The following is a 16,203-nucleotide window of genomic DNA, read 5'->3' as shown; positions in this document are numbered from 1 at the left end:
TCCTTTTTATCTTCTCCTGCACGTTAATCTGTTTGAACTAATTAAATATATATACATATAACAAGAACAAGAACAAGAACAAGAAGAAACAACAGTCCACTTCTTTTCAGGCACTACCACTGCCTCTCGCTCACATTGATTATATCAATCTATATTATTTAAACATTATTATAAAATATATTGTTGCAACACCATATGTAAGTAAATATTATAGTATCTGTGGATCATCACCGGAGCATGATAATACAAGAGAAAGAGAGAGGAAAGGATCTGTTTGTCCCTCAGCAGCCGGCCTGCAGGTGCACCTCCACTACTAGCTAAAAAGTTATAATTCAACTATATATATAATTATGGCTCTCCTCTATAGATGTTTCGAGCATCGATCGGTTATTTAGTAATGCATGAGCATATAGTTAGAGATAATTTAATGCAGGCCTACCAAAAAAGAAGACACTTAATTAAAAAAAAGTGGAGTATTACCACTGACACATATTAAAATGCGAGATTTAATTGCCCAGTAAAGATTACTTTGCCTTCGATCCTTTCACTTTGTCTAGTTCTGTGCGAGAGCGAGATAAAGAGACTTACAAGAAAGAAAAAGAAGAAGAAAAGAAATGGAGATGGTGACTGGTGAGGGCTTACAGAGAAAGAGAGAGCTCTGCTCACTCCATATAAATATTATGCAAATACAAATATATATTTGTAGAGAAAAGAAGACGGTGGCTGCCAACCTTTGTATCAGATTTCCCGCGATTGATTAACTAACTTACCATACCTAGCCAGAATCATCGAGAACTATTTCCCCCAGAATTAAGGTTATTTTGTTTTCTTTTTTCATTTTTACTGCTATCTATATATCTTTTAGCGATGTTAATATATTGTAACAAGAACATTGCCGCTTCAGATTTTCTTACAGCTAATTAATTGAATAGGACGGAACAATTATTAATCCCCGGCTCGGGTCGGTGAGAGAGGTTAACTAGAGACTTGAATTAAATGGGATTTTAAATGATTTGATCTCATTAAAAAATTTATTTTAAAAAAAAAACAGCATTATTTTAATTTTAAAAATTAATTAATGGGATTGTTTTGATTGACTCTGATTAATTTAAGTTGATTTAAAAACCCGTGATGTGATCCAAGCTAGCAGAATTTCATTACTATGTCTAGCAATAGATTGTGAATGATTCAATGGTTAGAAAACGAATGACAAGTTCTTTCACATTTGCTGTGTGTTTTTTTCCCTCACTTTGGGATTTATTTTATTGGAATAATTTGATGCCATTTTTGTATAGGGAAAAACTTTAATACTCCAAGAATATCTACTATTCTATGCTCCTGAATTACTAGAGTTTCCCAGTTAGCACAAATAGATCTTCAATTTTGTTTTAATTTTTTTGTTAATTGATTTCGTAATCGAATTATAATTAGCTTTGCATACTAATTGTAATTTTATATGCAGCTCTATTTTATATAATATGAAGGCTTAAAGGCATATTATATATCTTTAGTTTGCTAAAAGGAACCAGGATCACATCCCTAGCTACTATTTACTTTTATGAAAGAAAATAAAACAGAGCTATCTTAAAGACAAATCCTGCGAATATGGAAGCTAGCTCCTGAAAGGGGAAAAAAACAGTATTTTTGTGGTTGCGATTGCTGCATGATATTGTCTATGAGCCATAATCAAGGGCTGCTTAACCAAATTAGGTGCACCGTGAAGATATATTCTAGGAATCAAGGGCTGCTTAACCAAATTAGGTGCATCGTGAAAATATATTCTAGGAAGAATGTGTTGGGAAATCCGATCAGTGATGTACTGATATTTTTTTGCTCATAAGAGGCCAAGCACACTAACACAATATTTACGTGGTTCGGCAAATCGCCTATATCTACGGGAGAGAGTCTATATTATTAGAGATTAGAGAAAAAAACTTACTTTGATGATTATGTTGATCACAAAATATTATGCTAATTAAAAACAAACTTTGAATATTATGCTATCAATTTCAATGGATCACACTATATTAATTGGCTAGATATCTTTCTTCCTAGTGAGGCAAAAGCAATGCATCTTAACTTTTTAGCTAATGATTGATTTGGTTATGAAGAAAGTATGTTTTATTTAAAAAAAAAATTAATTTAATATTTAAAAAAATGTTTATTTTTCCTTTTCTAAAGGAGTAACTAAATCGATGTATAGATTGCACTCTCAAAAGCACTCAAGAAAATGGTTTGATCTTGGTTTACACATTAGGTGATTCAAAGATGGTCTTTGTCATCGAAAAATAGTTTCTAACTATGTATTTAATGAATTTCAGCGAACATAAATACACTTGTTTTATTATGAACTCCTCCATTGAAAACAACAAAAATCATTGCTTTTTTTTTTTTTTTTTTGCTTAATGTGCATGCAAGTTGGTTTAAACAGAGTCGAGAGGAAAACTGAAGATACATTCATTAATTTATCAAGCGAAATCAAGAAAATGTTGATTCTCTCTGAATAGTGTTAACGCTTGTCTCTGAAACAACATTCTCCTTCGAGCGTATCAACCATACTCGACAAAAGCAATGCATCTTAACTTTTTAGCTACAGAGTTTTAAATGATTGATTTGGTGATGAAGAAAGTATGTTTTATTTTTAAAAAAAAAAACAAAATTTAAAGTTAATATTTAAGAAAAAAATGTTTTTTTTTCTTTTCTAAAGGGACTAAATAAATCGATGTATAGATTGCACTCTCAAAAGCACTCAAGAAAATGGTTTGATCTTGGTTTACACATTAGGTGATTCAAAGATGGTCTTTGTCATCGAAAAATAGTTTCTAACTATGTATTTAATGAATTTCAGCGAACATAAATACACTTGTTTTATTATGAACTCCTCCATTGAAAACAACGAAAATCATTGTTTTTTTTAATTATTTTTTTGCTTAATGTGCATGCAAGTTGGTTTAAATAGAGTCGAGAGGAAAACTGAAGATATATTCATTAATTTATCAAGCGAAATCAAGAAAATGTTGATTCTCACTCTCTTCCCTTCATTCCTTCACTTCAATAATATTGCAAGATTCTGGAAGAGATGATCTTTCTACACACAGATACAGACTGCAGCCGAATGCAAAGAAGCTTTAGCTAACCTGAACCTTAATATATGACCTTTCAGTGAGAGAGAATGAGATCGAGACACACACATATTTCTTTCTACACACAGATACAGACTGCAGCCAAATGCAAAGAAGCTTTAGCTAACTTGAACCTTAATATATGATCTTTCAGTGAGAGAGAAAGAGATTGAGACACACACATATGGGTAAGTTCCAGTCTACAAGAGGAAGAAGGAGATGTTTACATGATACAGCTACAGCTGGGATTAATTTAGTTGGACGACGTGTTGGGATGTTGTTGATGGTGAAATTGGATATTATTTTTCCAGACAAATTACGTGCCGTTCGTCTCAGCTGAAATTACTATGACAAAATTATATATTTTTAATTTTGTGCATGATTTATCCGTTCTGCCAATTATACCTTTAAGGTTATAATATTTTGTTGACAGTTGAGAATTAGTGGTAGAGGTGGTTTGTCCGTCACACTCAATGATGCATAGGTGTGTGGGTGGAATGCTAGAGAATATATAAATTATTAAGTCTGTTATTTGTGTTTTGAAATGATAAAAAAATATTTTAAAATTCGTTCTTTCAACTAAATTTGTTTGCGTTTTTTTTTTATTTTTTTTTATCATGAGGTATTAACTATATACAACATTTAAATATCAGTTATGTTTAGGTTTTATTACGTGTGTAGTATTAGGATGGAATGCATTTTTTAAAATAATTTTAATTGATAATATATTAAAATAATTTTTTATTTTTCAAATTAATATATTTAAATTTTCCAAAAATATCTTTCAAAAATTTCGATATTACTTCAGAAGAGAAATAATTAAAAAAAAATATAACGCACAAAAAGCCCTCACTTATTGTTTAGTACATTAACTCCACTCTATTGACTCCCTCGTTAAGTTCAATCGAAGCCATCTCGATTTGGACAATCATTTAAAGACCTCACAGCGCTCTCCATTATTTGGAGACAGGGCAGTTTCAGTTGGTCAAGAAGTCAATTGTCCTTACAGGAATTTATTATTGCAGATCCACAACCAGTGTTTTGCGGCAGGTTATAAATTTTTTTAAAAACAAAATTTAAATATATAAACTATTTTGACATAATTTTTTGTATAAAAAATTTTAAAATATATATTGAAAAGTTTATGTAAATAAATAAATAAAATAGTTAACATTAACTTTAAAAAAAACTAAAAAAATAAATAGAAGTAGATTAAAATATTTAATCTCTTAAAATAAAATATTCACTTTAATGTCTACTAAATTTGTTTAATAAAATCAATAAAAGATATAATAGAAATAAAAATAAATATATTAAATAAAATAAAAAATATACCTTATGCAAAGTCAAACATGTTAAAAATATTATTTTAAAATAAATATTTTTTTATAAAATAAGAGTCATATATATAAAATAAAAATAATTATTCAAGAATTAAATACAAACAAAACATTTTTTTTGTTTTTTGAAAAAACAAACCTCTATTCAAAAAAAGCTTACAAAACATATGACCTAAATCATGAAACCGAAATAAACCAATAAAAAAATTAAAAATAATTATAAAATCAATATTTTTTCAAAATATAATATAGAATGATAAAATTATAAAAAAAATGAGAAAATATAAGTTGTTGAATCGCATTAACTTTCCAAACTCATTATTCTTGTTATTACATTGGAAGCATCACAGATTAAAAAAAAATCCAAAAAACTCAATTATCAATAAATCAAACATAAACCAAAAGCAAATCAATCATAAAAAAAAGCATAATTAAAAAAATGAGGGTGAAAATCAAAATAAAAAATAATTAGAGGGCATAAAAAATAAAATTAGAGGGTTAAATTGAAAAGAAAAAAACTTTAATAAAAAAAAATCAAAAGAATGAGGGTTAAGTTTAAAAAAATAAAACAATATAAACTTTGATTAAAGAATGAAATTAAAAACCAATAAAAATTTAATAAAAGAGTCAAGAGAGAATAAAAAATTAAAGATAAGCACCAACTTGGAAAAAACAACATATTTCAAATTGTAACTTAAGAACTAATTTGAAAACATAAAAAAAAACTTTTATAAAAGGGTTAATGATGAAAATAAGCAATAATTTTTTTTGAAAATTAAGATAATAGACTTGTATTTTTTTTGAAAGAGAGAGAAAAGAAAAACAAAAAAAAAACAACCACTAATTATAAACCATTCATCATCCACAGCCACGTGCAATATCTCCAGGAAGAGAAGAGAACATGGTGGCACTTCTAAAGACATAATGGAAAGGCAGGTTTGATTACCGAAAGACATCGCACATGTCACACAAAGAATGCAAACACCACCCATGTACTGATATACAGTGAGCACACGCCAATAATTTTTTTCAAATAAAATAGTATTTTTTAAGTTAAAAATACCAAAATGCCCTCCATGAGCTTGAGAATTAAAAAATAAATGTGTTAAAAGACATAGATGCCCCTGGAAGCATGCCTTGTTTTTTGTTTTTTCTAAGGGTAAAAACATATTTTTATTGTAATCTAAGTGAAAAACCCAAAAAACCTTTGATCAACGTCTCTAATTTTTTAACCCAATAGGTAAATAAGTATTTTTACAATTTGAAAAGGGCCAAATAACCCTTTGTTAATAGTTCTATATGTTGATTCGTGATTTCATTGTGCAAAAGATTTTGAAAAGCTTAATGTACCCCTGGATAATTTTTTAATGACCTATGGACCTTTAGAAAAGACAAAACTACCCTCACAACCAAGGCTTTTTTTTTTCAACTCAAGGGAAAACAAATTAATTTTATTTTAGTAATCCACGATAAACTATATTTAATGCTACAGTGAAAAATTCACACATATATATTCGTAAAGGTGGTTAAGAGGTTGGGTGATTGCAGTAGCTATAACTAATTGGTCTAGGTTCATTTAGTTAAAATAACTAGTGAAATAGAGATAGCAAATGATGTAAGAAAAAAGGGGGAAAACACTTAAAAAAGCTTTAAAATGGCGTCTCCTAAAATAATGGTTTTAGAGTTTTAGGATGGACACTTACGAACCCCACAAACCAACTTTGTACTAAAATGAGTTTGTAATTGCAATGGTAAATTGTTGATATTATGGTTGCGATCATAAGGTAATTGTTTGCTGATGGAGAATAGGAGACCTATTTTCCAATCCTTAGTCCTGGCAATGGATGACTACTGAAGGAGATAATAAAGGATTACCGTAAGAAGGAAGAAGAAAAAACGACAAATATTATATTATTGTTTGATTGTTAGATGAGAAGAGGACTAAACGGAGACCGAGACGGCAATCCAGAAATCCATCCGAAGCAAGGATATAAAGATCCTAAAATCTCTGTAATCCGAATGCATATTAGTAAAGAAGGATGATTTGTTCAACATACAGAACAATTGCGAATCTAAAAAATCAGAAAATCGATTACCACTTTCATAAAACTCAAACTTAAAAACGTGATTTAAGAAACTAATAAAAAGAGTGCGCAGAGCATTTCCCAAAAAATGCAGAAGAAAAGGAGTACAAGTCAGCTAAAAGTGAAATTACCTGAAGTTGAACATTCAAAGCATGACTTCCAAAACAAATACAAGGAATTGTACAACAAAATATGAAATTAAAAACATTTACAACATTAAATTTTCAATTAAAGCAGATAAAACTGTGAATATAGATACTCACGTATCTTATAATAATCTTCACATAAAGGACCTTCAATTATAATTTGTTGAGTGCCAGAAGCGCCACCCTACCAAAAAAAAAGCATCAAGTAAGTAAAAGGATTTCCAAGAAACTGATGTACGTGCTCTCTGCTTCATTCACAAAGCAGAAGACACGCGCAAATATAATGACTCACCTTTTGGCTTGGATTCCCAACTTTACGCAGTGTCACGTACTCTCCACATCGCAATGCCCCACCAGCAAATTCCACCTGTAAAGATTATCACTCATCAATCTTTTTATATAAGTACTCATTGATGTGTTCCTTGCTAAGTTTTCTTGTACAATAGAAAAGGGCAAAAAGAGTACCTGAACGCCCTTGCTGGCTAGAAACTGCTTGAAATCCGCCATTTTCAAGTCACCAACAAGAACAGATTTATGTGGAGGGGCTGGAGATGAGATGGGCAGTAATGACAGCATACCATTCTCTGTCTTCCCTACCTCAGCATCAACCCACGCTACTTCATAGTCTCCCAACTGAAATTGCAAATTATGTCAGTCACAATTAGTGGTACATGCAGATAAATAAATGCTGTTGAACATCATAAATGTTGGTACGCTGAGATGATACCTTTTTAAACAGCACATTACTCATCAGCTTCTCTGAAAGTTGCACCTGTATGTCACAATGGATGGCAAAAGAAAAATGAAGGCTGGTCATTTATAATAAATGTTCTTGTAGGAATCAAAGTATTCCTGCATTCGTACCTTGTAAGCACACAAATCAGAGGTAACATCAATTGTCTCTTCAATTTGGGGAGCATAAACCTGGACATTCTTTATATTTAGGAAATGCTGCTTCAAGTGTTCCGTGGCCTCAGCTGATCCATGCACCATAACCTCCAAGGAAAAAGATAAAGCCCATGTGGTTAATTATTTCAGTAAGGATCTCCTCCACATAGAATCCTTAAAAGTGCCATGTTTTGTGCATAATAAAATTGTTGGGGTTGATCCACCCATATAAATGGACCTTAAACAGGAAAATCCAACTTCAAAGGCATTTTGAAGCTACTTGGCTTCTGACTTCAACCCAAAAGGCAAAAAAGAAAAGAACACTCTGGACTTGGTGAAGTTCCGAATGCTTGAGAAAAAGTACTGTCCATCCACTTTGAATAAGACTGTGACTCTTATGCTTATGCATGCATATTGAGCCAATAAGCACAATACAATCGCAAGCAAAGTAGAACAAACAAAAGTCATTCACAAGATCCATGCTAACAACCCAAGAAAAATCCTATTGCTAAGCCACTTGCTACAACAAAAACTATAACACAAACGAAAAGAATTTCCAAACCTGCTATTAAATCATATATTTTGATTTACATGTTAAATTATATAAATTTCCAAGCGGTTTTCTTACAAGCTTCAAGGGTGCCACATGGGTGAGAATGGATTTAATTGAGCGTCCATCAGAACGCCCTTCATAGTCCATATAAATCAATGAACACTTCACTTGCACCTGTTTACCATTGAAGAACAAAGATTCAGCAATATGAAAACCTTTCCTCATCCTATTGGAAAGAACCAACAAAACCTATTCACAGATAGCTCCACCCATAATTAACTTACTGTGAGTTCATTCGAGACAACTTTTGATGGCTTTGTATCAAGTATCAAACTAGCAGACCCTTCATCAAGTTTTCCATCAATATCCCCACCAACCTGTGACGAAAGATGAAGTAGTAGATAATATAGCAACAATTTTAACGACTGAAGGAGATAAAAGATAGAAGTAAAACTATCATCTTCAGCAGATGAGGACTCTCCATAGCTGAAAATCACAGATAAAGCAACCAAGAATGCAGATGTTCTACACTTGAAAGGAACTCACATGCATAGCTGCTTGGTCCATGTCTTCATCCTGAACTACATAATCATCAGGATTTATGACTTCGCCAAATTCATCCCACTCTAAGCTATTCTCATAGAATGGAAACATTGGAGCAACACTGGTGGATGGAGGAACAAATCCATCTATTAAGATGTCCCGGTGTCCACTCCCACGTGAACCAACCACTGCAAAGTACACTCAAAGGATTTAGTAGTGCATGAGATAACGGTGCAACTGAAGGAAATCACAGCAGTGCTTTATCATAAACTGGAAGAAGAGTACCATCCAGTGGAGAATGTGTGTTGCCAGAATCAATGACCATTGGATCACTCAAATTGTTGTCAGGCCCATGAGACACTTTTGATTCCTCCTCTTTGATCAGACTAGCTTTGAGTTCCTCTTCCCTTTTCAACCGCTTTTGCTCTTCTTCATAAGCAATTAACTCATCCCCGACCAGGGGAACCCTCCTTGACATGGTCATTTTGACAGCCTTTGGAGGTGGATCTGCCTGAAGCATGCGAGCTAGCGTGCCAAACTACATGTGTACAGCCAGTTCTTAGGATATGCACTCTATGGAGAAAATTGAAAATCAACTATGCCTATATCGTGCCCAAGCCTCAGAAACAGAACTAATGCAGATGAGTAGCATGCACAACAAATAATGAAAATGTTAACATTCACAATGATTGCAACACTGAAAGACATCAAGAACATTCATACCTGGCCCCTTTCTGTAAAGAGCACAAGATTCTTGACATCAGCCGCCCATTCAGCAAATATATCATGAGAAAAACCTGCTTCCAAACTAGCCACAGATGCTAGAACAACCTAATTGAGGTGTTCCAAGTCAACATCATTGAAAATAATAGAAAACATTAATATCATTTACCCTCCAAGCTACTGCATGTCTAACCTTTGGACCAGTAGAAGCATTATCTAATTCGTCCTTGCTTATCAGAAGTGTCACATGTCTGCAAATTTTGGTCATAAAATCACCTAAGATGAATAGTTAATAAAATATACCAACAGTGAGCTAAGCCAGAGCAGAGCTAGATATATTATTAGTAAAGCCTAAGTTGCAAAATAGATTTGAAAATCAAGGACAAAGTGGAAGCCAAATAGACTTAAGTTGTGGAATACATGAACAAACCACTTACTTCAGAAGAAAAGCATTATCACGTGAAGTTTCAAAAGACTTTGCAATTGAATCACTCATCCACTCCAGGAAACTTTTGATGTAATCAATGGTGCTTGATGAAACATATGAGAGAAAGAATATGGGATAGTTCAAAAACCGTTGTCCCCAGAACTGCAATTTACATTAAGACTCAAACTTTATGAATGTAATACGGTCAGCTATAACAAAACCAGTACCAGTTTCATCTCCTCACTAACCTGTTCCAATATTAGTAGAAGTTCCAAAACTCGGCCAGCAGAATCAACAGGTAGTAATACATTTCCACCACCTTCTAGTGTCTTTAAAATAGTCTCTAAGTCAATTACAGAGAAACAAACATAAGAAATAGTTGAACCATGCTTTTGGGCAGTTACCTACAAGCAAATATTTATTTTCTTTCTTCACAGCACAATTAAGGGGGAAAAGAAAGCAATCATGGTTGGGAAATATTAATTATCGTCACGAAGAATAAAACTTCAACTGTCAACAAACCAGAAAGATAAAATACCAAGGAATTGTTTGTCTCTTTGCTGTCTAGAAGGCTGACTATTTAAAGCATTATAAGCATCAGTTATCAGAACAGCAGGCCGGTAGAACGACTCCAAAACAGTTCCATTCAAATGCCTGGTAATCAACAACCACACCAATAATTACATTCCCTTTTTCCATCATTTCATTGCACTAATTTTCCACCATACCTACCTTTCTTTTCGATGATTGAAATCAACAGCATAAACAACATCCTCTCCATCTTTCGTTATCTTCCACACAGTTCCTCCCAGTAAATGTCCTGCCACATGCGGCGCAATAACAATCCCCTCTCCCTTCCCTAAAACCATCAGAATTGCACACATTTTAGTAAAAATTAAACAAAAATAAAAAAAAATAAAAATAAGTACGCACCAGAAAGATGATGATTTTGAGAGTACGTAAGCCTAGTAAAATTCTGGAAAGCAGAATCAATATCATCTAAACTAAACAAATCAAACTCCGAAACCGCCTGCAATGCAATTAAAATGAAAAATTAGCAACAAATACAGCTACCATAATAAAATAAAACTGAAAATGAGTAAAACTGACCTTGCGAGAGAAAGACTGGTCGTACATGGTGAGAAGACCTAATCGATAAACAGGTTCAGTGGAAAAAACAGGAGCGTTGAGTCCGAATTGTTTCATAGCAAAAGGCAACGCGCCTAAGTGAAGCATGTCGCCGTAAGATAACAGGACTGCATCGATTTTGGAAGCAACTTTAGAGAGAGGTTGAAGAAGAGAGGGGTCGAAGTGATCGTTCCAACCGCAATCGATTAAGAAATTGAAACCGTCGATGGAGACTAAGTAAGAGAGTGGATTTTCGTTGTATACACCGCTTAGGGGTGTCACTTGCACTGATGTTCCCATTTCTCTGCTGCTCTGCTCCTCGTTCCTTCTGTGAAGGTGAAAAAGCCAGCTGGCTGGTTGGATTCGAGGGTTTTAGAGGGTGTTAGGAGCAGGGCGCTTCTGTTAACGGAGGAGTTGGAGAAGCTGCAAGACGACGGCGTTTTCATTAATAACTACCTATAAAAGCAATACTGTTTATAAATCCATCTGAGAATTAGCCATGCATATCATAATTAGTCATTAAATTCTGTGCCCAAAATTATCTTCTATTCAAAATATTTGAGAAAAAATAATAATTTTACTTTAAAAATAAATAAATAAATATTTCAAAGTCAATTGATTTTGTTTTTTAAACGGATAAACCTAAGCACATCAAAACAATTTTGTTTAATAAAAAATTAAAAAATAATAATTTCAAGTTAATCAAAATTAATTTTATTTTTTAACCTGACATGTACTAACAATAAAAAAATCTAAGTCTTGGACAGTTTGTTTGCTGAAAATTAATTTTATTTAAAAAATAAATTTTAAAAAAATGAATTACTTTTTATTTTTAATAATGAGTGAATCTAATGGAAAATATGTTAGAAAATACTTTTTAATATTTGGTTATATTATGAAAAATGAGTTGGAAAATAACTTATTAACGTTTTATTTTTCTTAAATTTATTAAAATAATGAGGAAAAAAAATTACAAATTAAAAAGTTAAATGAGAATGAAATTGAAAAAATATATAATTTTATAAATTATCTCAAATAAAATAAATAATAATAAAAATAATAGAAATCAAATCTAAAAAATAGAAAAAATAAGAGATGAAGAAATTAAAATAATAATGATTAACATTTCATAAATTATTTTAAATAAAATAAGTAATAAAAAAACAAGAACAAAATTTGATAGATAAAAAATTAAAAAAAATAATAAGAAGAAAAAAGCAAATAACAATTATAAAAATGAGAACTAAAATTAATATAAAAATTAAATTTTAAATTGTAATCAAAAGTTTGATGACCAAATTTGACATAATACATTTCTAAATTTTTTACAACTTTCAGAAAATATTTTCTTCCTAAATTTTTCTTTAACTGGAAAGTGTTTTTCATTAATCAACTTTACTAATGACAAACAAACATAAAACTTTTTGAAAAGTAGTTTCCCGAAAATCACTTCTCAAGAAACAAACACAACCTAATTAAATTAAATAAAAGTTATGGTGTGGGGGGGTGTGTGGGGGGGTAGAGGGGCTGGGGTTTTTCACTTGAAATGCATGAAAATAATTTTTTTATTTTAAAAAAAAATATTTTTGACATCATCACATTAAAATAATCTGAAAACACAAAAAAAAATATTATTTTGAAGTAAATAAAAAAATTGAATTTTTTTTAAAATATTTTTAAAATACAAAAACAAACATAATCATATATTCGAGTGTCGGTTGATCCCAAAGTTGATCCTAGAGTTAATTAGGTACAACACAATAGAGACTTGCTAGAAGTTCGGTTAACTAATTTATTTTTATGAATTTATTTTAATTTTATAATTATGATTTAAGTTATGAACTTAATAGAATAATCTAAGTTTAATTAGTCCTGATTTAGTTGATTCTGATTTTTTTATGTGAAGTTATTCTAGAGTTTTAATTTTTTTTTAATTTCAATATTTAATAGTGAATCTGTTGAAAGATAGAGCTTCGTAGCTTTTTTTATGTATTGTTTTATAAAATTATCTTGATTTCATGACTTAAATCGTGAGTTGATAGGTTAGCTTTGATTGACTTAAATTTTTTTATTTAATTAATTTTTTATTTTAGTTTTTAATATTGAATTGATTAAAAATTGAGCTTTCTATTTTTTTTTAACTTACGTTGTATATTGTTATCATTCTAATTTTTTAATTTATTTATTTTCTATATTGTTATTATGGTTTTCATACTCGTATGATTTACAGATTATGAATGTTTACATGTGTTAACTCTAGTAGTTTTTTATTTTTTTTATTTTTTTTATTTTTTTGATTAGTAATTAACTTTTATATATATTTTTTATTTTTTCTATTAAGTTATTATGGTTGTATGGTTTAGATTGTACATTTAATATATTAACTTGAGTTAATTCAATATAATGCAATCTTAATAGTTAAAAAAATCATTTATTATATTATTGATATTTAAAAAATATTGTTTAATATATATTATATTTTAAATTATAATTAAAACTTTTTTATAACAAAACACGTTAATAACAATTGAATAATTTGTTTACGTTGAACAAAAATTATCCGCCGGCAACACAGCGCACTAATTATCTAAAGTATGATAAGGGTCAGGACTCAGGAACAGAACCATCACTCTACAAATCGGGATTTCTTTTATTAATGAATTTATCAAAGCGCCTGATTATTCTTTGGTGCAAATATCGAAGGCGATAAAAGCTAAAACTAAAAAAACAAAAGGAAAGAAAGAATTTCAAGCTTAATCATGGCATGTAATTAGCCATCTTCAAACTTCATCTCCAGTCCAATTTCTTTTTAGTTTGGGTCCTGTTGGCCCTTCTTCCCCAAGCACTTCATTTGGTAGACTCCTGACGAACTTGTCAAAGGCAGATTTGAGTTTTCCAGGCAATAGTTTCTCCACCTTCTTGATCTCTTCCGCAATGTCGTAGGTAAGTTTTGGACCCCATTTCCTGAAATAGTTGAGCCATGGTGGTTCCGTGATGGCCATGCCCAGATACTCAGCTGCCACCACCAAGGAATTTGTTCCTGTATCTATGAATTTCTTGCTTTTAGCTGTATCATTCCTAATTCCTATATTCCCACTCCCTTGTAAGACGAGACCTGGCTTGGCATACATGGCATGGCCATGTAAGGATGAGTAGGTCACAGCTTTGTTGCCGTTTTGAAACTCAAGTTCTGAAGAATTGACCCATATTCCCCCACTGTGCTCCGAAAAATAGATGCTCAATAACTCTCCATTAAAATTGCTGATCCTCAAGGTCAAATGCTCCCAGTCACCAACATGTTCTCCTATCTTTCCCAATGGAATATTTATGAATTCAACTTTAGCCTTAGAAGGACCATTGAAAGGGTAGAACACCCACACAGCTATATCAGTGAATGTGGCACCGAACATTGGCTTTATATGTAGATAGACTCGTGAGTCTTGTAAATCTCCTTTCTTTACCCTATCTTTGGCCCCTTCCTCCACAGGAAGATCCAGCCAATATGCACCATCATTTGAACCCCCTTGGGGAAGGTTCGAACCATTGGACTCGATTGGGACAGGTTTGGACTCCTCGCCTCTTTCATATAGTAATGCCCCATTTACAAAATACCACTCCACTGAAGAAGGAAGGTATTCTTCATCAGGATGAAAATATATCCAAGGAGAATATGCCTGAAAGATTGCTTTAATTTGGTCTAGGTTAGGCATACAAGACAGATTAGACACGGCATTCTTCAAACAAGATAGAGAAACAGGAGCAGTGGTAGTTTTTTGGGCTACAAATGTTCCTACACAGACACCCATAGCTTGTGTCCCTCTATTGCTAGGAAACAGACTGAAAACATTGAAGCCATTTAGATCGCTCTCCTTACCTAGTCCCCATACCCAAGAGTCAAACTCGCATTGGTCGGTGAGGTCAGACCGGACACAGCGGACTTTTCCAAGGGGAGGCTTCTGAGGAGAATTGGTGACGACATGGCCAAGAGCTTTGTAACCATCGGGAGGAGTAGGTAGCCAAATGTAGCCAACGCCGTCTTGCTTGATTTGCAAAGACTCACTGCTCCAAACCAGAGTATAATCAATCGGTTGCTTCAAGGCCGAGCCTGTCTCGTCTCTCCCTGCAAGAACCCATCCATAGAGCGGCCTATTATTGGGTTGGCTGTAGCAGCCAAGCATAGAGAAACCTTGTGGCAATTGTGAGGGTTCAAAGAAGGAAGCACCAAGATCATCTGGTCCTCCTTCATGGGTGGCCCAGACTTTGTTGAAAGATGATATCTGGCACACTTGTAATCCATCGCCTAGATCAATGATTCCACTCCCAAAACCACCACCTGTTCATGTATCATTAGCGTGCGTGCGTATGTATTTCTCATTAAGCAGAAAAATAAAACAAACAAGATTGCAGGACAATATAAACAGTGCGACAGCATTAAGGAAGGCAAGATGGACCAGAAAGGAAAAAGAAAAAGGAACCTGCCTGGTGGCCAAGATGGTAACGGAGCAGGAAACTTGAAAGAGGCATCAATTGGCAATACTTTTTGTTTCTTGGAGACAACTTTACTACTTATTGCAGATTGTTTCGAGGAAAGACAGTTCCCCATAACTGCTGGCTGATAGTTTTTTCAAAGAGAGAGAGATTACGCTTGACAAGGAACACTTATGGACTGCTTGCTAGCTATACTATAAATATTCAAGGCACATGGACAAGGAGATCAAAGCCACGACTATACGAATATTCTGTTTATACGACAGCACAAGGGATACATATATCCTGTTTATAGGACAGCGTAAGGGATACATATATTCTGTTTACAGATATAAATATGTTTTTAAAACAATTTATATTTAGATATGTTGAAAAATAAATAGATGAAAATTTACTACTTGTTATTAATAAAAAACAATTATAATTTTTTTTTAAAAATTAGTACTTTTAAGCTATGATACATTTAATTCCTTCTTATTGAGTGAATTTCTTAGCAACAATTCTTACCTTATATCTTTTAATATTTATCTAATAAATTTATTTTATTTTAAAAATACATTTACATTCAAGGGCTCTTATGTATTATTAGGCAACTCAATAAAGTCTCAAACTCTTTTGTTTTTCATAAAATCTATCTCTTCCTTGAATTCTAATTTTGTGTAAGTTATAGTATGTGAAAATAATTTAGAATCATTTTAGACTCTAAAATTGTAGTCCGATTCTTATAGATGCGCAACATAACTATTAGAAATTATTGATCT

General features: G+C 32.1%; 2 protein-coding genes across 2 annotated transcripts; both read right to left on the bottom strand.

Annotated features, from left to right (window-relative positions):
* Positions 1–6,561: 6,561 nt before the first annotated feature.
* Positions 6,562–11,450, bottom strand: LOC105114699 (cleavage and polyadenylation specificity factor subunit 2-like). Its single transcript, XM_011011338.1, has 17 exons — positions 10,937–11,450; positions 10,760–10,856; positions 10,559–10,685; positions 10,365–10,480; positions 10,075–10,169; positions 9,837–9,988; positions 9,593–9,650; positions 9,400–9,507; positions 8,962–9,214; positions 8,680–8,864; positions 8,418–8,510; positions 8,209–8,307; positions 7,557–7,688; positions 7,420–7,464; positions 7,158–7,325; positions 6,985–7,059; positions 6,562–6,876 (listed from the first exon to the last, which is right to left on the bottom strand). Exons 1-17 carry the CDS (start codon positions 11,252–11,254, stop codon positions 6,775–6,777), a joined length of 2,223 nt encoding a protein of 740 aa, XP_011009640.1. The 5' UTR covers positions 11,255–11,450; the 3' UTR covers positions 6,562–6,774.
* Positions 11,451–13,583: 2,133 nt separating this feature from the next.
* LOC105114698 (uncharacterized) lies at positions 13,584–15,595 on the bottom strand. Its single transcript, XM_011011337.1, has 2 exons — positions 15,434–15,595; positions 13,584–15,287 (listed from the first exon to the last, which is right to left on the bottom strand). Exons 1-2 carry the CDS (start codon positions 15,555–15,557, stop codon positions 13,735–13,737), a joined length of 1,677 nt encoding a protein of 558 aa, XP_011009639.1. The 5' UTR covers positions 15,558–15,595; the 3' UTR covers positions 13,584–13,734.
* Positions 15,596–16,203: the final 608 nt, after the last annotated feature.

This window comes from Populus euphratica, unplaced genomic scaffold, assembly GCF_000495115.2.
Source record: "Populus euphratica unplaced genomic scaffold, PopEup_1.0 scaffold567.1, whole genome shotgun sequence".
Taxonomy (NCBI): Eukaryota; Viridiplantae; Streptophyta; class Magnoliopsida; order Malpighiales; family Salicaceae; genus Populus; species Populus euphratica.
The sequence above is the reverse complement of the archived record's forward strand: the minus strand, read 5'-3'. Positions and strand labels throughout refer to the sequence as shown.

Excerpts from the sequence above, each read along its gene's own strand:
- LOC105114699 (XM_011011338.1), bottom strand. The coding sequence starts at position 11,254 with ATGGGAACATCAGTGCAAGTGACACCCCTAAGCGGTGTATACAACGAA. Across the intron at positions 8,511-8,679 it reads TGGACCAAGCAGCTATGCAT|GTTGGTGGGGATATTGATGG; the intron begins GTGAGTTCCTTT and ends CTTTCGTCACAG. Across the intron at positions 7,326-7,419 it reads GTAATGTGCTGTTTAAAAAG|TTGGGAGACTATGAAGTAGC; the intron begins GTATCATCTCAG and ends TTGCAATTTCAG.
- LOC105114698 (XM_011011337.1), bottom strand. The coding sequence starts at position 15,557 with ATGGGGAACTGTCTTTCCTCGAAACAATCTGCAATAAGTAGTAAAGTT. Across the intron at positions 15,288-15,433 it reads GTTACCATCTTGGCCACCAG|GTGGTGGTTTTGGGAGTGGA; the intron begins GCAGGTTCCTTT and ends ATACATGAACAG.